Source organism: Vanellus vanellus (assembly GCF_965231255.1).
Source record: "Vanellus vanellus genome assembly, chromosome: 1".
In the NCBI taxonomy this organism is placed as follows: Eukaryota; Metazoa; Chordata; class Aves; order Charadriiformes; family Charadriidae; genus Vanellus; species Vanellus vanellus.
The window spans coordinates 95,132,157-95,149,853 of NC_138905.1; the positions used below are offsets into that span (position 1 = coordinate 95,132,157).

The window sequence follows — 17,697 nt, forward strand, 5'->3', positions numbered from 1 at the left end:
TCTGACCATTAGGACGTACCAAACCCAGAGGCAGCTGCCTTTCCCCAGCAGCGGTGCAATATTTGTGCACAATTTATGTAGAAACATCAGAGTAAAGCGCAGAATGAAGCAGCATACAGTGTCCTGTGACGCATCACCCCAGAATGAAGGTCCTTCTAAACAGATGAATCAATGAAAGAAACTCATTATTCAATGAAATCCATCCTGCAGAGATTTGAAGTACGCGGGAGAGTAAATGTAAATTAGACTATGTACTATCCCCATACACAAAAGCTGTTACCCATACTTCCATGCTTTACTGTTACAGTACTGTACGGTATCATTCAGTTTCTCCACAGAGATAAAAACGTACCATGAAAGACAGAAATTTCCATTTCTGTACATGATCAACTTAACCTAATATATGGCACACAAGACAGGCAAGAACTTGCAAAGCATAGGTCCTACTAGTTCATATTGGTATCAAGCTGCTCCTGATTGAAATGAAAGCAGGCTCGGAAGCCAGCAGCAATGGGTGTCTCTTGTGCTCCTACATCTGCTATCAGGTGCTCCTTGGTGCACCCAAGATTGTAACACTGAACTGCCATGGGGGTCCCCTGCTTCATGGGCTGGAAGCACCACTGCCCCCAAGCCGCCCACTCCCAATGCCCCCAAAGCACCCGGCATCCCATATCAGCGGTGCAGCAGGCCCCCAGACCCCATTCATTCACTCAAGCTCAGAGTAGAGGCCATGCTGGCACAACACTAGGTCCATCAATAACTTGCACTGAGACAATTCCTCTTAGAAGTTTATTTATAGGCAGGGTAGGCTTATAAGTATCCTGGAGATGGGCCAAATACCATAAAAGAGCCCTTTCCTCCTCTCATTCCACAAAGCAACACCTAGCAATCACGGTCAGTAAAAGATATTAATGAGGTGTTGTTTCCTGCTCACAGAGCCCCTGAGTAAGAGGCCAAGGACATTCCCGCTCCTGTAATAACAGAGCTACGACGCTGAAGCACAGGGGCTAGAGGCTGCAATCAGGCATTACTAATGTGCTCAGTAGCTTAGGTATTAAGTTCACTAAAGAAAAAAGAAAAGGCATGGAAAGAACACGTAGGCAAAATGCAATGGATAGCCACAGGTGGGAGGAAAAATCAGCTTTGAATTCTCCCTAGAATAATTTCTTGCATAAGACTTTATATAAGCTGACAGCCTTTCACGTTCTCAGAATAGGATCCCAAAATTCACTGGCAAGGTCTGCACCCTCTGGTAAAAACGGCGCCAAGACCGCATGCACCAACTACCACACTGTTTATTATCAGATAAAACAGAAACAGCCAGTTTCAGGTGGGGTTGGAGCACAGTTTCGACAGCATCTGGGACTCTGCTGTCACCCAGTGGGTCAGCTTTCAACCTGGCAGGCCTGGAGAGGCACCTCACTGCCTGTCTGCAAACGGTGGGGGAAACAGCTGTGCAGGCAGGGGCAGGAAGGAAAGCTCACCTTGACCAAAGCCTCTGTGGAGTCCAGGTTTTTAAAGAAAGCAGGAAAACCTCAGCAAGCTCTCTGTGCCTCCTAGAATTGCTACTCCGCAACAGTACCAGCATAGGCAAAACCAGCCAGCAGCGAGGCACCCTGCTAAGCTAGTGGTGTGTACGAGCACGCACTTACTTGCCAACGGCCCCAGGGAAGCCTGAGCTCAAACAGAATACTCTAAGACAAAAGGAAAAACCATGAAGCCTCTCCAGCTTTTGCCACGTGAGCACATTTTTGCTCCGGGGTGCCTTTATATGTTTCAAGCCACCCAGTTGTTTTTATGGATGAGACCTATGCTCAGCATGTCATTTCAGAGTGAGTCAGAGGCACGAGCAGCAAGAGAAGGTATAGGTTTGGTTTCACATGCCGGTCGAACACTCATGTCATTTTTTTCATTATTTGGAACCATATGCCCAACTGAAGAAACAGGGAAACCGTAAAACCAGTATTAGTTTAGAGCAGTGCCCAAGGGACTTGTCACCTGACATTCAACGTTGCCAGAATTCCCGGAACAATGAGGACAGTTACATTTCCCAACTTTGTTTCCCTGCTCACTCAGGAGGTAAGCACACACTCCTTCATGGAAGTTTAGAGGGGAGTTTGATTTGCATTTTACCTGCTAGGGGAAATAAGACTTTCCCTCAAGGTCTTGAAGCAATTATTGACAAAATTACATGACCATATCCCTAAATACTCCAAATTCTCAGCACAGAAAAGCAAATCCCTCCTTTGATTAAATCAGTGCCACAATTTTTTCATTTAACCTCATGTTTTGGGGGCCTTCAGCTTCCAGGAGTTCAGGATTGGAAAAGCTGGTTATCACATATCCAAATCTCTTAAGAGCATATATTTTAAATTAAGAAGAGGAAGAAAGTAACGATATCCTCACTGGGCAGGCATAGCCAATATAAGAAGCACACAAAGGGTTACAAGAAGAAATCAGTAGTACACAACACAAACCCAGATTTTCAGAGTACTTTTCTAGCGCATTCAGAAAAATGAGCCTCTTTCTTTGCATAGAGAACAACTGCAATGACTTGGTGTGGAATCTCTTAATTGAAGCCACTGCGAGACCGGAAAGAAAAATAAGACCTGCCCTGGAAAGAACCTGCTGTGCAACCCCACTTGGGAGGGCAGACAGGTGTTATCTCTGCACACAAGCTGAATCCCTAGGTATGAAACAGAGGAAACAAAGACAGGCAGCCTTTAGAAATGTCCCACATGATCCTCACAAAGTCAGAAGGTTCATTTACCTCACCGTTTCATAATTCTGGTAGGGAATATTATTTACTCTTTCATAACATAGACTATAGGAGACTTCTGTAAAGTTCCCTCAGCTTAATCCAAATCAAGTTCTAGATGTGCTTAAACACTTTCACGAGCCAGTATTTCGTATTTCTGAACCTGCAAAAATCACCAGCTGAGAAGCCCTCTCAATCCTGATCAGGATTTGAGATGCTAAGACGTATGCAAATGGATAACTTTGAATAGACAGGTTGTTGTTAGTTTGGACCTAATCACTTAACCAAGATGGTATGGAAAGGAAGGGTAACTGTTTAACAATTACAGCAGAGAAGGTGGAAGACATGGAGAATTATATTTTTCTGCCCTGTTCTGCTTCAGCTGAACGTCCTTTTTTCTCTCCAATTCCTTTATTTGTCAGATAAAATAGGGACAATACCACATAGCACATAGGTGTGACAAAATACATGCAACCCTTTGTGCACTTTGTGTAAGTGCTATTCATGTGTTCACTTGTTCACACCGCACCAAGCAGGCCTGATCTCATACTGTCATATTGAGGGTAATGAGAAAAAATTCCTCCTGAGCAGGTCAAATCTATGGTGGAAGGGGCTTTGGAAGTATCTAGAAAGACAGTATAGATTATCCAGTTCATTCAGAAATAAGATCATGATGTGTCTGACCAAGGAAAAAATGTATTATTTTTATTATTCTGACCAAATCAAATTACTTGTCCATGGCCTGGTCTGGAAATTAGAATCACTCAAGTGCAGTGATTTGTAACCCTTTCAACGTGCTCACCCCTGAAAAATTTGCCCTTGGGCAGCAGACTCCACACAATGAAACCTAATCTACTGTCAGGTTTTCCTTAGTCCCATTTTGCACAAACCTTAGAAGCAGCCCCCTTCTGCTGCTGCGAGTTCCCAGCCCTGCAGGGCCTGATGTGCTGACAGATACTGCTGCTCTGCAGTGTGGTACTTAGACCTTGCCTGCGCTGGGGAGTTCAGCCGCTGGCGGTGGGCAGCGAGTCTGGGCGCACAATAGCTGCATTGGCAGGCAAAGCTGGTGTTCGTGCAGGCGTACAGTCCAGCCCAATTTCAAGCAGGAATGAACTACACTTCAGTAGGTATTGGCAACATATCAAGCCCAAGCTTGTGGGAAGTCTTGCAATTCTGCCCTGCTGTTGTAAGAAGCAAAAGAGAACAGGTCTCTCTGTACTGCTCAGCTGCGCCTGTAAACAGAATTAACGCAAAGCCTAGAAAATAAAACTCCAAAATAGATGCTTCTCAACAGCCAACTGTTAAAAAGAGGGAGTTTCATATCCAGACATTGTTACAGGAAATTAAGGTCTTAAAAAGCCAGCCCTGACAGTCATTTCCGTCTCTTTATGAAAGCATGGCACATTATCTCTGGCTGGTACACCCTGTTGATTTTTAACCACCTCTGTTCTGCCTCACCAGTTTCCTGCCTTGCTGGGCTCCAGCTGGAGCTACTCACACAGGGCAACCAGACTACAGGGAGCCTCCAAGGCACAACAGCCATCAGGATCACGAAGGCACAGAACCTGATTCTCACCTGTTTGAACTCAATCCTCCTTCCCACTACTATGAAGATGCCTAAGGAAGGTCATGCCCAAAGTCAGCTGAAACTGAATTGCTGCAAGGCAAGCTCTGCCGAGGGGAAATGTTTTTCAGCAGTCTTTTGGGCCAGAAAGGACCAGCAGACCACTGAGCCTCACCTTCTGGATGACAAAGGCTGCTGCAGAGAATACCTGAGGGGAAAAGACACCTCCTTCTGACCTGGCAGTGAAGTACCAGCAGGCCAGGGCAGGTCCAAGATCAGTCTCTCCACTGGGAAGAATGAGGGGTGCTCGCACCATGGCCAACAACATTCAGTTTCTTTCCTCACAACAAAATAAGCCAGCTCAGGTTGCCCTAGAAATCCATTTTATTAGGCTGCATTTCCCCAAGGCAACCAAGCCTCTAAATCCTTGAAAATTCCCTCCTCTTCTCCCTCCAACACTTCTGCCTCAGGAGAGGAGGCTTAACACTTGCTGGCCAGTTTCTTCTCTTTGCAATCTCTCTTTTCCCTGGTTCCTCAGGCTGGCTAGTTCTCCCAGGTTTAAGGCCCTGGGTTCATGGCACACCTTCAACCTTTTCTTCCCCTAAGGTAAAGCTTAAATCGCCAGAGAATAGGTAATAAGTGAGTAGATAAACCACCAAAGACTATGATGTACCTGGATTAGACTGCAGCTACCTCCAGCCACTTCCCCTTTACAACGTTCCCTGAAAGTTCAGTTCCCTCCCTTTTCTTGTTACATACCTGCCATACACAGAGGCGGTGAGATCTTGTAGCCCATACTCCCTGCACAAGCTACCTACATTACAAGCCAAGGTCTGAAGGAAGGGGGAGTATGTGGGGATGAGATGCAGCCTCCATGACCCACCAGTCTCGCCCCATTTAGAGGAGAAGCAAACGAGCACACAAAAGCCTAGAGAAAGTAGGCAGAACTTTGGACCCTGAGCCAGCTGATGAGCTGTCAGGTCCATTTGCAATGAGCGCTGTGCTCTCTCACAAAGAAAAAACACAGGAATGAGATATATTTAGTCACAGGGCATAGAAGAGACATCAGGTAGGAGCATGAGTGTGCTCCAAGGCTGAAGAACAAATCACAATTGTGAGGCTCAGCCGAGTCTCTGATGGAAGGATTGAGGCATAAATTTGGAGACAGAGCTGAAGAGTTTGCGAACTTCCCAGCTCCAGTTCTGTGTGAGGGAACTCCTGCAGTTCTGCAAGGAGGGCCAGATCTGCACACCTCCAATAGGCCTCACTGCCAAACAATAAAACACATGTACAAATCTTACCAGAACATTAATAACTAGAGACACCTAGGCCATACAGTTGATTTTGCATCTAATTGAACAACAGAGCTCTATGCCCTGACAGAGCACAGGAATCCAACAAAGATAAGTGGTGCCCTGGAGCTGCAACACCCTCTCCACAGCCCATTTGAGGAACAGTGCACTGCTACAGCACTACTTCTCTATTTTGCCAGACTTTTTTTCTCTTTTGTGATAGGAGAGCTAAGTATACTTTCCAATACTGTTAAAACTTTTTGAGAACCTCAGGAGACAAGCGCTACGCAAGAGCAGTGTCATTACTTACAGTGAATCTGCTGGTTGCATATGGTGAGAGGAGGCAAAATAGCTCATAGATGCAGCAACAGAGAGAAGAGCTGGAGCAAGGTAAGGACTGGGATAAATAGGTAGGGCAATGCCCGAACTAGCAACAATCAGCTGACTCTGGTCCCATTTAATTTGGGACTGCATCAATACCTGCTTAGCTCTGAAGCACAAAGTGCCCCATCAAGCAAGAGATTAGGTTACCTATTCTCATGTATGCCTTTGATGCTGTGATACCAGTCGCCTCCTTTTCATTCTGCATAGAAAACAGGGAAAATAATTCTTTATCCCAAAGAAGGTAGTATAGGGGATGGAAGGAACCGGTGTCCTTTGTCAGTAAATGAGCTAGTGCACAGAGAGCAAACTTATAATCTGAAATGAAACCCGGCACAAGGAGGTAGCATTACAGGTCACTGGGACTTGTGGCTAATTTGGGCTGGTTTTGAGAGGAGAGTGAGGGTATTCATCAGGTCTGGCATGCTTTGCTAGACTGGATGGAGTGCTGCACATGGGGCCATGCTGAGCCATGAGGGAGGGACCAGGACCATGCTGAAATCGGCTGAATTAAGTGCAAGAAATATGATAACCATGGGAGGGAGCTCTTCATTTATTGCTGTCTGGTGGGGGTTTCTGCAGCCTTTAGGGAGAGATAAAAGTAGTTTGCAAAGGAAAAGTAAAACAGCATTTAACAGTCACAGCCTGATCTCTGAAATTGCAAAGAATAAAATGAATGCTAACTTGAGGGGGGAGGGGGGAATTTTCCCATCCCCTCTTGCCTCCCACATTGCATCACTCACTGCAGTGAGCTCAGGTGAATAATATAGACTGATGCATTTGTCTAACATATGCTTTCATACTCATAATGATGGTGAAGCGGAAAAACCCAGACAATAATTAAACACCAAGAACTCTCTTTTAGAAAGTTCAGAGTGGAACTTTTTCAAGAGTGGGTGTTTGCTGCGGGCCCCTGTGAGCTGAGCTCTTTTTTCCTCGCCCCTCTCATTTAAGCTTTCATTTACACAGTGACTCTCCTGCTGTTATGGGCTCACCGAGCAAATGGCTAAGGAAATATAAAAGCCAATGGAAAGAAAAATACTTCTTTTCAGTCTGTAAGTTTAAGGGTGCAGCTGCATGAGCACCACGTTTCGTTTCATAGGGCAGATGAAGTGCTGTGATCGGTTTTAAGAAATTCTATAACACTTTGTGGAAGTGGATGTGGCCCAAAATTGTCAGATTATAGTAACCAGTGTGAAGCAAGGCAATGTACCTCACCAGTGGCGTGGTTAGAAAGTGTGACAGTTCTTCATCTGAGAGATGAAGCAGAAAAGTACCTATTCCAGAGGCTATTATAACTCCCTTTGAAGGAAGAAAAAAATATCCTCATTGAAAAAAAAAAAAAAAAACATGGATTTTTCTTGCAAACATTCTGGAATGATCTCTTCCTACCTTCTTCTCTATTATTTTTATTTTCCTGGAACCCATAAGGGTTAACACCGTAACAGCAAATAAAAATTTGTCAAGTTTGTTAAACTCTGTCTTAGGACCTCATGAAGGTTTGGTTATTGAAAAATGCTTACAAGTATAATTATTGTTTCAAACAGATGCATTTATTAGAAATCAGCTATGTGGGGGAAAAAACAGAAGAAATACATCCCAAGGATTCCCTTTTGGAAAGCTCAGAGAAGATGACATTTTCAAAAAAGGAATTTTGCATTATTCATCTGTCTTCCCTTAATTTTTGATTTTTTTTTTAATACACTGGCCAATTTCCACCAATGCTAAACAAAAGGTGGAAATCTGTATGAATTTTCCAAAACCTAGTGTGTGAACAGGAGAAAGACTCAACATGGTGGCTCCACTGTGGGGAAAATCCAGCAGAATAGGTGCTGGCACTAGCCAGCAGGTCTGTCCTTACACATGCACTAGACAGCCACAAGCATGTGGAGAACATGCATGGTTTTCTCCTGCAGGTCAAAACACATGCTGAGGAGTTAGAATAATTCTTGGGTGGAGGCAAGAGAAGTTAGCAGATAAAGCACTGAAAGCTGAATCTGGGCTTACTGGTTCTGCTTATTGCTCTGCTACCTAGAACCTGCTGCTTGATTTGCGATTCTCTTTTACATAGCCCCCACTCCAAACGTTCATTAAAATAGATATGACTGCAGAAGTATTTAATGGCAGTGAAGAAAAGTCCGTGTACTTGTAAATAATAGCATATGCATAACAGATGAGAGTGAGGCATACAAATATCACTGATGTGTGTTCTTATACCTGTAACTCCCCTTTTCCCTGAACAATCTTAGCTCGTTAACATATTCCCTGTGATGACCATCATGGAGCAAAGGAATCCAAACACAAACAGATTGGCCAAGGGGCTCCCTCCAGAGCATAAGATACAGTTGAGGAAACCGTCCCTATTGAAGAAACACAAGCATCTGAGCTCCTTCAGTTTTCTGAGGAAAACTCAGGTTTACCCAGAAGCAACATGTTGTTTCACATCATCTCCAGTGTCTACAAACACTGACTATCAATGGTTAACCAAGAAATATGTTTATTTTTCACACAGTAGGCTTGATTCTTCTCCTGAAGAGCAACAGTGTAAGACCTGGTTCCCACATCCTTGATCCTACAGATAGGGCACGCACACAAAGAAGTGCTACATGAAATCTGCAGTCTCTGTTTTACGTGACAGCTGAGGAAGAGAAAGCAGAAAAAGAAGTAACAAAAAACCCAAAACAAAACAAGGAAGAAAAAAGCAATAGGATGGACTGAGAATATTCCACAAATTGCCAAATGTATTTGGCTCCTGTTTCAGCATGCACAATATTCAGATACCTTCACAGAACTGAGCTGTCGTCACCTCTGTGATTCTCTGCAGCAATAGCACTGCATGGTATTTACTTAGCTTCCTGGAATGCATCTCACAAAGAGCCAAAACAGACAAGACTAAGATTATAAAGATGAGGATCAGAGTCTTCCTCTTGTAAACTCCTGGGTGACTTTAGAACTGCTCATTGGAAAAAAAAAAAACAACAAATCAACACTGAATTAAAGAAAGACCAAAGACCTCTGCTATACGCAGAATGCCACATTTATGTTGAATCAGCTTAAAACATCAGCAAAACAGGTGCATGCCTGCATACAGCTGACTGTAGAGTTCACTATAGACTGTAGAGAAGTATTTATATGTTTGGTTCAAGGTCCGTTTCAAACCAAATCATTCTCAGTCTAATTTTACGTATCTGAATGCTTCAAGCTGGATGACTGAAGGAAAGATTTTGATATAACTAATTTATTTAAGACCACATGGTACATCAAGGGAGGAGCATGTTATCAGGACCGGAGAAAAACTGGCAGGATTGTAGTGGAAACAGATGGTCTACAAGCAAAAACTCTATTATGATTAAGAGAAAGTATTGTTAATAGGGTTTCTAAAGGGAGTTCTGCCAAAACCAGCACAAAACAGAGTAGTTATTAAAAATGTTATTTAAGTGGTCAAATTAGATTAAAAGCCATTGTCTCTCAGCTGAGATGTGAGCACCAGGCATGCGTGTGTTTCTACTGCATTACAATATGAATGAAAAATACTGAACATAAAATGCTCTTTCCAGGTGAAGGACAGAAACTTCCTAAATCACACTAATTCTGTCATCATCTGAACATACTTCAATGCACTGATCTAACTAAAAAATCAAGCAGGTACTCAAGTGGGATACTGACTTCAGTGGGCCTTTATTATATACCTAATTTGTGCTGCTTAGCAGGCAGGAATTCAGATGTGAGCTTAAAAATAAATAGTTTCAGCTATGCTGAACTATGGAGCATGACCTAACAAGCCTGGTGGGAAGGACAAAAGCAATTTCAATAAGAAAGTGAAATTAAATGCCAGAAGTACCTATGAAATCATCACGAAATCTACGAGCAAAAGGGATGAAAAACAAAGGAAGAAGGAGGGAAGGAAAGTCATGTAAATATCACAGCTGTATGTCACTTGCCGGTAATTCTTAAACCAGTAATCCAACTGTTAAGAAACAATGCAAACCCAAAATGCATTAGGGTCAGATTTATCCCACCAAACTTCGCTCACTTCCTGTGATACATGCATATCTTGCTTCTGTAGATAATAGAGACAGACACGGATCTAATGAGGATGACATCTCCCACCCTAAAAACTGTTGCTTGAGATACCTATGCGTCTAAGCTGAGGTTCTTAGGTCACCTCTTAAAGTCACTGAATGCCCTGATTTAGTCTTCATAAGACCTGCTGACACATCTTCAGGTTCAAGGGACCGCTGAACATTCAGTAGACACTCATTTCTAAGAGTGCATAAGAATTTAGTTATTAGTGAAGATAGTGGCCTCTCTTTTTTGAAAGCTAACTACAGTATGAGAAGATGCAATACTTCAGACTCTTTACCCTGGTAGACTCTGATATTAGGCCCAACACTCTGTTCACTGCATATTTCCTTTCCTTCAGCAGGGTTGCTGACATGAAACAAGGCATATACAACAATTATTTTAGTAAAAATTGCTTGACCTTGTTAAAAACTAAGAAAACTATTGCATTCAGCAGTTGGCTAGGAGCTGTGCTAGAGCAGGCCCTGACTTTGCCTCCTGCTGTGCGTGAGAAGTCTTACGTGTCCCTTCACCTCTCTGTGCCCCAGCCACTGTATTGGTAAAATGGAGGCAGGCTGCTCTGTGTGAACAGGGACTGAAGGGCTTAGGAGAGCCTTTGAACTCCTCAAGCAGGAGCTTGCTGTTGCTGTCCTCTCCCAGGGTTGTGTGTCCCAGCCTCTACCCACGTTGTTTAGGAAGCCTAGAAGAATAACTCAAAGCCTGTGGTTTTCTGCATGTGAGCAGGCTCCAAAGGTTAAATACTGATACATCTACACATCCGTATCTACAATATCCACTGTCTGCACCTGCTTTCTCTCAGCAACCAGTGCAGGTGTTAAACATGAGATGTGGAGGGGAGGAGAAGGGGCAGCTCTTACAGTGCACACAACATCGTACCTGTAGCCAAGGGTTTGGGAATCATCATGGGAAAGTCAGTCACCTTTATCCACAGTTCAGACTTTACAAACTGTCAGAGAACTCCAAAATCATACAGTCCATTTCGTCTATGGATGTATCACAAGCTGCAAATGATCATTCTACTCCAGAATGCTTTGAAAGCAGCCTGTGATGAGTTAGCCATACAAGAGGCAGTCAAGCCCCAGGACAAGTATCGCTAGCATTCAACTTATACAGAGCTGAGAAGCACTAATAGGAAAAGTACTTTAGGCACTTACTAGCTGTCTTTTTACTATGACTTACCAGCAAGAAAACAGAAAGACCACGTGTCTGATCATCTTGCACTAAGCTTTTGCCACAGCAGTGCACACTGGTGTTAGAGTACATGCAAAATGAGCCTTATACAACATTAGAACACCAGAGATCACCACATATCCACAGACAGGGCTGTGGGACTCCAGCCCACAGAACTCTTCTCCAAAACACAGACTGCACTGGACATAAGCCAGCTACACAGAACAACAGCCCAGGAGGCCACAGCAAATGAGAACTACGAAGAGGGGAAAAACTTGCCACAGGGCAATTTTTCCATCCCACCTTAAGAATGGTGGAAAACTGAAAAAGCAACAGGCTTTTTAACACCTCAGGGATGAATCTACAACCTGCAGAAGCTTCCATGGGAAGGACTGACTTTTTCTCTCTGGCTCATGCTCCATACAGTTCGTGACCCTTCTCAAAGCTGTCGATAGTGAGTGTATACATACATGTACATACCATATCAGTGAGCAGAAGTGGAGGAGCATCTCCTCTCTTAATGCGGAGAAAACTTCTCTCTACCATCAATGACAAAGTTGCTATCTTGCACCTCAAAGCTCCCAAGTACCAAAACATTAGAATGTCTCATTCAAGGGGTGATTTCAGGCAGTGTTCAGTAAAACACCAGGCTGCTACACCGCTTGGACACAAACTTAACATTAGAATTCCCAGTAGAGCCGCCGAAGTCAGTATGGTTACTCCCCCATGTGCATGAGGGACTATGGTTAAAGCTTTGGCTTCCAGTTTGTTGCAACTTACATTAGTGTTCCAAGTGGGTTTAGTGGGCATTCAAGTAAAGCAGCACGTACCTTACACCTGCTTACTGTCTACTTTTGCCATTGCTTTTTCCTGAATTGCATGGTATACGTAAGGTGAAAGAATCAAACCAAAAGGAACAAAGAATATGCATGTATATACAAGTAAACCAAGCAGCGTGTTCTCCACCTGCAAGACCTACAGACTGTTCCTGAGGTTACAGACCAGCCGTTACAGCCTAGGAGTCAAGTATTTGAGCTCAGTTCTTAGCTCAACCTTAATTTGCCTGAGGAATCTTAGGGAATTGGCTTCCACATGCTGTGTTTTCCCATGTAAAGCAATTTACATTGATGTTATCAAGAATTTGGAAAACCGGAAGTAACCAGCTGAGGCGAGGCCTGGAGGTAAGAGCAGGGGAAACTTCAGACTCGCGTGAATGGACGCTTGCTCCAGTCTTTGCTGACAGCTATCCTACACCACTGCCTTACAGTCTCAGGCATCAGGCAGTCTGGTGCTTACCTGTTCTCACTGGGCCCGGCTGGGTCTCCGTGGGCCTAGCAAAGCATGGCTTTTTCTGCCAGGCACAGAAGCGCTCCAGAGTGTAAAGCGTAAGAGGAGCTGGACGATGATGCCAGCTTAGGTGCTGCTTTGTGTGTGGCCTGGAGGTCCACAGCTTGCTTGAAAAATGTTTGCAGGTGCAGAACCACTGGCATGTATCAATCCTGTCCAGTAACTCAGGCCACCGTACCACAACGTAGAAAGGACACCTAAATCTGGGTAACAGGACTAGCACAGACTGCAAAACAGGATGCTTTTGATAGAGGTACAACTGGAACAAGTTGACAGGTGTGTTATCAACAGCATGTTTACATGGAAGTGCAAGGAACCTTTTTATTCTTTCCTATAAATTGTGCCTCTCTGATTACCTGGTTACTTTCTTGGGCTCCGTTCTTTATACTAGAAACACCACATCACAAAAACAAATAAACAAACAAACAAAAACCATTATAAACTCTTAATCCTCTTTGAAACCATTGTATTTTAGTTATGCCTGACTGGCAGGAGGGCTAGTGGATCTAGTGCTGTATGTAAAAGTGTGTAAACTCTTCTTTCTCCCAGCAAATAGGGATACCACCTTTGTCCATATCAAATCACAGAGAAAACAGAAGAGTTTTGACAAGCTCCACCGTGCGTAGGAAATAGTAGGGATGCCCCTCCAAAGCTATGCGTTGAAGTGACCAACTACCTACAGCCACTATGGAAAAAGCCAAGGCGTTCCTGTTTCCTTCATCACTTAGCTCACAGTTCCCCTTTTGTGTGGTCCATCGGTCAAAGAGGTAACTCTGAATGTTACTCTGTGCCTCTGTGGTGTGGCTTAGCTACAGCTCTGTAAGTTGAGGTGTGAAAGGACAGGAACATTTATTAAAGGTTTCCACTACAGAACAAGAGCTCTCACTTTTTGCAGCTTGAAATAAACCCTACTCGCAACACAGAAGCAAGTGCAACCACAGCAGGGTTTGAGCAGGAAAAGCCTTCACAGGGGGGCTAGTGAAGGACGGGTGGGGGAAAGGAGGTGGTTCTCTGTCACCAGAAAAAGTACCGCCACTCAATTTTTTCCACTTATAGTCAGCCCCCCCATGACGCCCCAAAAGTGAACACAAGAACTGACCAGTGAACGGCAATATATAAACTCTGTGAAAGAGAGCTGACAATAGCCACTTTCTTCTCTGCCTTGACAAAGAAGCCATCAGCAATGAAACTCCTCACTGCAGCTATCCTCATCATCTTCTGCCTTGGTGTCTTCACTGCACACCCGGTGAAAGGTAAGTTTACAATCCAAGAGGAAGACAGTAATTGCTCCACATTGCACCAATGGTGTGATGAGCAGGATTCATTCTCAGCCAGAGCTGATTCATAAGATAAAACTCACAAGAAATCCAGATCAGAAATGCAAGAAAGGCAACTTTATGGGAGATTTCTTCTGATGTCCTGTCAATTAGTGGTTGGCTTCTGCCTTAATGCAAGGAGACTTTCTGTGCCTTACAACACTTAAAGGGTTTCTGTGCATTATTCCCTATCTTAAAATCATGAAACCATGAACACCCAATGTCTTTTAACTTCACTGATGCCATACAGCAATAAGTTCTATAGGTTAATAACATTTTATGAAAAAATATTTCTTGAATAACATGTACTCTTTTTTCTTTCACTAGATATACTATTTTTAGATTTATTTTTATTATATTTTTTTATTTGTCTTTCTGTAACTATATAGCCTTAATCTCTCTAATGTCCCTGTTTTAAAAAGTTCTTCCAGTTTTGTACCACATATTGCCTATTTGCTTGTATCTAGACAAATCTTTTGGTATGGACAGGCAAACTATGAACAAAAACTGCAAAGGAGAACAGTGGATTTATACAACATCTTCTCTCTCTTCCTGATTTCATACAACTTAACATCTTGTTTGAGACCATTTATGAGAACTGAGATGAGCTGTGTTTATTAGCCATGCTTTAAATAAGTTTGTCTACGGTGATCTTTAGGTCTGTGACTTTTGGATTACGCTACCATGCAAAAACATGAACATACACACATAAGCACATGTCTTCTTATACACAATCAGATTCACGCAAGCAAGCACATAAAAATCACAGAAAACACTCATATGCAAGCCATATGCTAACCCACAAAAATATGCAAAGAGAAACACACAGAAAAGGCATCTTCACAAAACCACACCAAAACCAAACTGAAACCTGCTAAGCATTCACAAGATTATGCAGTTACACACTGAGTATGTTGACCTAGTGCCCCCAGAGCTAGATCATACTACATTCTTGTACGTTGATGAATGCTACTGCTGTTCATCTCAGCAACATGTGGCTTTGTATCACAGGCTGCCAGTTGTTAATGTCATTTTCCAGGTTGTATAATTTGCCATAAATGTCACCAACTCTGAAAAAGCACACTGAGGTGGTGTGCAATGGATAGAAAAAGGATTAGAAAGAAGAATGAGAACCAGAAAAAAAAAAAAAAACCACCAGTAAAAAAGGGTAGTTAGAGGTACAGAGCAGTTTGGTTTTGTTCCCGGGCTTACAGGAGCTCTTCTGGTATTCCCGGCATGCATTCCCTGGAGATAGTTTAGTAGCAGAGAGAGTATTTCCACAACTAGTAAGGATTACTTGACTATCTTTGAGCTTTTTAATGCCACATTTTGAAAACCAACCTGAGTGACACAGTAAGATACATATTTGTAATGAATCATCAAAAAATACATCGCGTTACTCATGAATAAAGATCAGAAGAGATATTCCTTCAGGCAAACAAAATCTCAAGAACTAGCTACTCTGCCAGGACTCATGCACTGGCTACGCTACAGCTTCTCCAAAAGCTGATGTGTGTTTGTCTCAGCTATTCCAAATATTTCAAACAAAGAAAACGTCACAGATAATGAGATTATGTGGAGCGCGTTTTATATTTAGCAAGTTGTACCTGAACAGCTTTTGGACCTGTCTCAAGCCAATTTCTCTATAAATTCTTAAAAAAAAAACCTCAGAATACAGCAGTGTTATGTTTGTCCACTTCATGCCTTCTCAAACCTGTCTTTGATGGGTGGGAGAAAACCAGAAACTAGCAAGTGGAGGCTTTCAGTAATGTATATATATAGTCTATCTCGCTTAAATGAGATCCCATTTTAGTTATCATTGTGTACGGTAACAGCTGCCCAGAGAATTTTACACTGATATTGCGATCCTCTTTATTAATCACCAGTGCATTTCCCTGAAATGTATGAAAATGTTGGAGGAAAGAGACGATTAAGTAGCACTCCATTGCCTGTGAAACCAGACTTACAGCAAGAGTATGAAAGTATTTAGTCTTCTGGCAGATATACTGCCCTTTCTTTCAGCCATTTTTTTTAATGGTAGCTTTGGATGTCCAGTGTGAGACAAGTAGCCTTGCTTTCTTTTCATTCAGTTTGAAAGTCAGGGGAATTACTGATCCACATTCAGATGGCATTTGGAAAACCACCCAGTAAAAGTGCCGTACGGACACTTATTTGCAGATGATACAGACCTAATTATGAATGATACCTTTTCTGCTATGGAGCAATGACTCCCTAGGGGCAGAATGATTATATAAGTGTTCAGGAGAATGGGTGAAGATTAGTATCTTAACTGAAATAGCAATAAGACTTTAGAGATGGTAGGATGCACCACAAAAAAATACCTTAAACCCTGTTTTATAACTGGTATTGTGGCTGTACATCATGAGACACTCATGTTCTAACCACAACTGGAAATCTGCTAGAATTCATAATTTATTAAGTAATTATGGCTAAATATGAATATAGTATTGACTGCCTTTTTTCATTTATCTATTTTTCCCCTTCTAGGAAGCGCTGGAAGTCAGCGCATGCGCAAATTCAGTTGTGTAAATCTGTCTACACAGCAACTGAACATCCGAAATCTTGTCAGCTATGAAAGGCAACAAGCTCCAGTAAATGCCATCATGTAAGTATCCAGAGCACAGTTCACCTTCAGACTCATCTATGCAAACATGCTACCATCAAAAAGGGGAAGGGCATCAGAAGACACATCATGGTGTCATGACACCAACTCACTAAATCTAGCTAGTTCAGGTCACCCTTCCAGTTTCCCCATGAAGCAGTCACCTGGCAGCTGAGGGAGGGAGGGGAGAGGGGTGGGCCTCAGAGGGCTGGGAGATGTTCACAAACGCTGGCAGAAATTTCACTGAACAGCCAGATATTTGTGCCCAGAAAGCGGGGAAAAAATCTCAGCAAGGGGTCAGGGTGGAGCAGTCAGAAGCCCAGTGCACTGAATTGAGCCAAGGGGAAAAATCATGTGGAAGAGTCCAGGGCAACTCTTGACTCCTGCTAGGAGCTGTGTTTGGTCTTTTGATCTCATGAACATGCATTTTTATATAAAATCTTAGAATATCAGGTATGGTCCCTTTTTTAAACATCAGTATATATGCACATGACCATGTATGTTATATACATGCCTATGCTATAAATAGGGAACTAATGTTGCTAAGTACTGTTATTCCAAGTAACAAATACAAACTCTGGCGTGTGATATGGTTTTACCACATGGTTCCTCGTGTTCTGCATAAAAACCAAGAACAGTAAACCTGGGTTTGGAGACTGGAATTTAATTGTCACCTGGTTTGCTTTCTTTCTTCCTACAGGTTTATCAACACAAAAGGTATCAGGATCTGTGTGAGCCCTGATCAGAAATGGGTGCAGTCTGCTATAAGGAAAATAGACCAAAAACGTACCACCAAAGGCAAATAATCCTGTCCAAGACAAGCATCTAAGGCCAACTAAATGGAATCATCATCAGTGCTGCACGTAACAGGGAAGAAAACCTTAGTAACTGCTTTTAATTCCTATTTATTAATTGGCAATAAACCCTCTGAACAAACAGAAACTCATCAGAATCTGTTCATCACTAGTTGAACGGCTGCTGACTTCTTCATTTTATAGCTGTTACACTGTTTATTTTCTGAAATGCTTGCTAATATTTATTTACAACCGAATGTAGATATCTTCTCATCCTTGCTGTCCTGACGAGTATGGTATTTAAGGGTGAATGACAGACAGTTTCACATACTGTAGGGAAGAAGATGACCTCCCACAGAGCTGGATGAG

The 17,697-nt window shown here is 42.8% G+C and overlaps 1 protein-coding gene across 1 annotated transcript; it reads left to right on the forward strand.

Annotated features, from left to right (window-relative positions):
* Positions 1-13,712: 13,712 nt before the first annotated feature.
* Positions 13,713-17,340, forward strand: LOC309683658 (lymphotactin-like; the record flags this gene model as incomplete). The annotated part of the gene is made up of 3 exons (XM_082497982.1): positions 13,713-13,848; positions 16,420-16,537; positions 17,235-17,340. The coding sequence occupies exons 1-3, from the start codon at positions 13,779-13,781 to the stop codon at positions 17,338-17,340; spliced, it is 294 nt and encodes a 97-aa protein (XP_082354108.1). The 5' UTR covers positions 13,713-13,778.
* Positions 17,341-17,697: the final 357 nt, after the last annotated feature.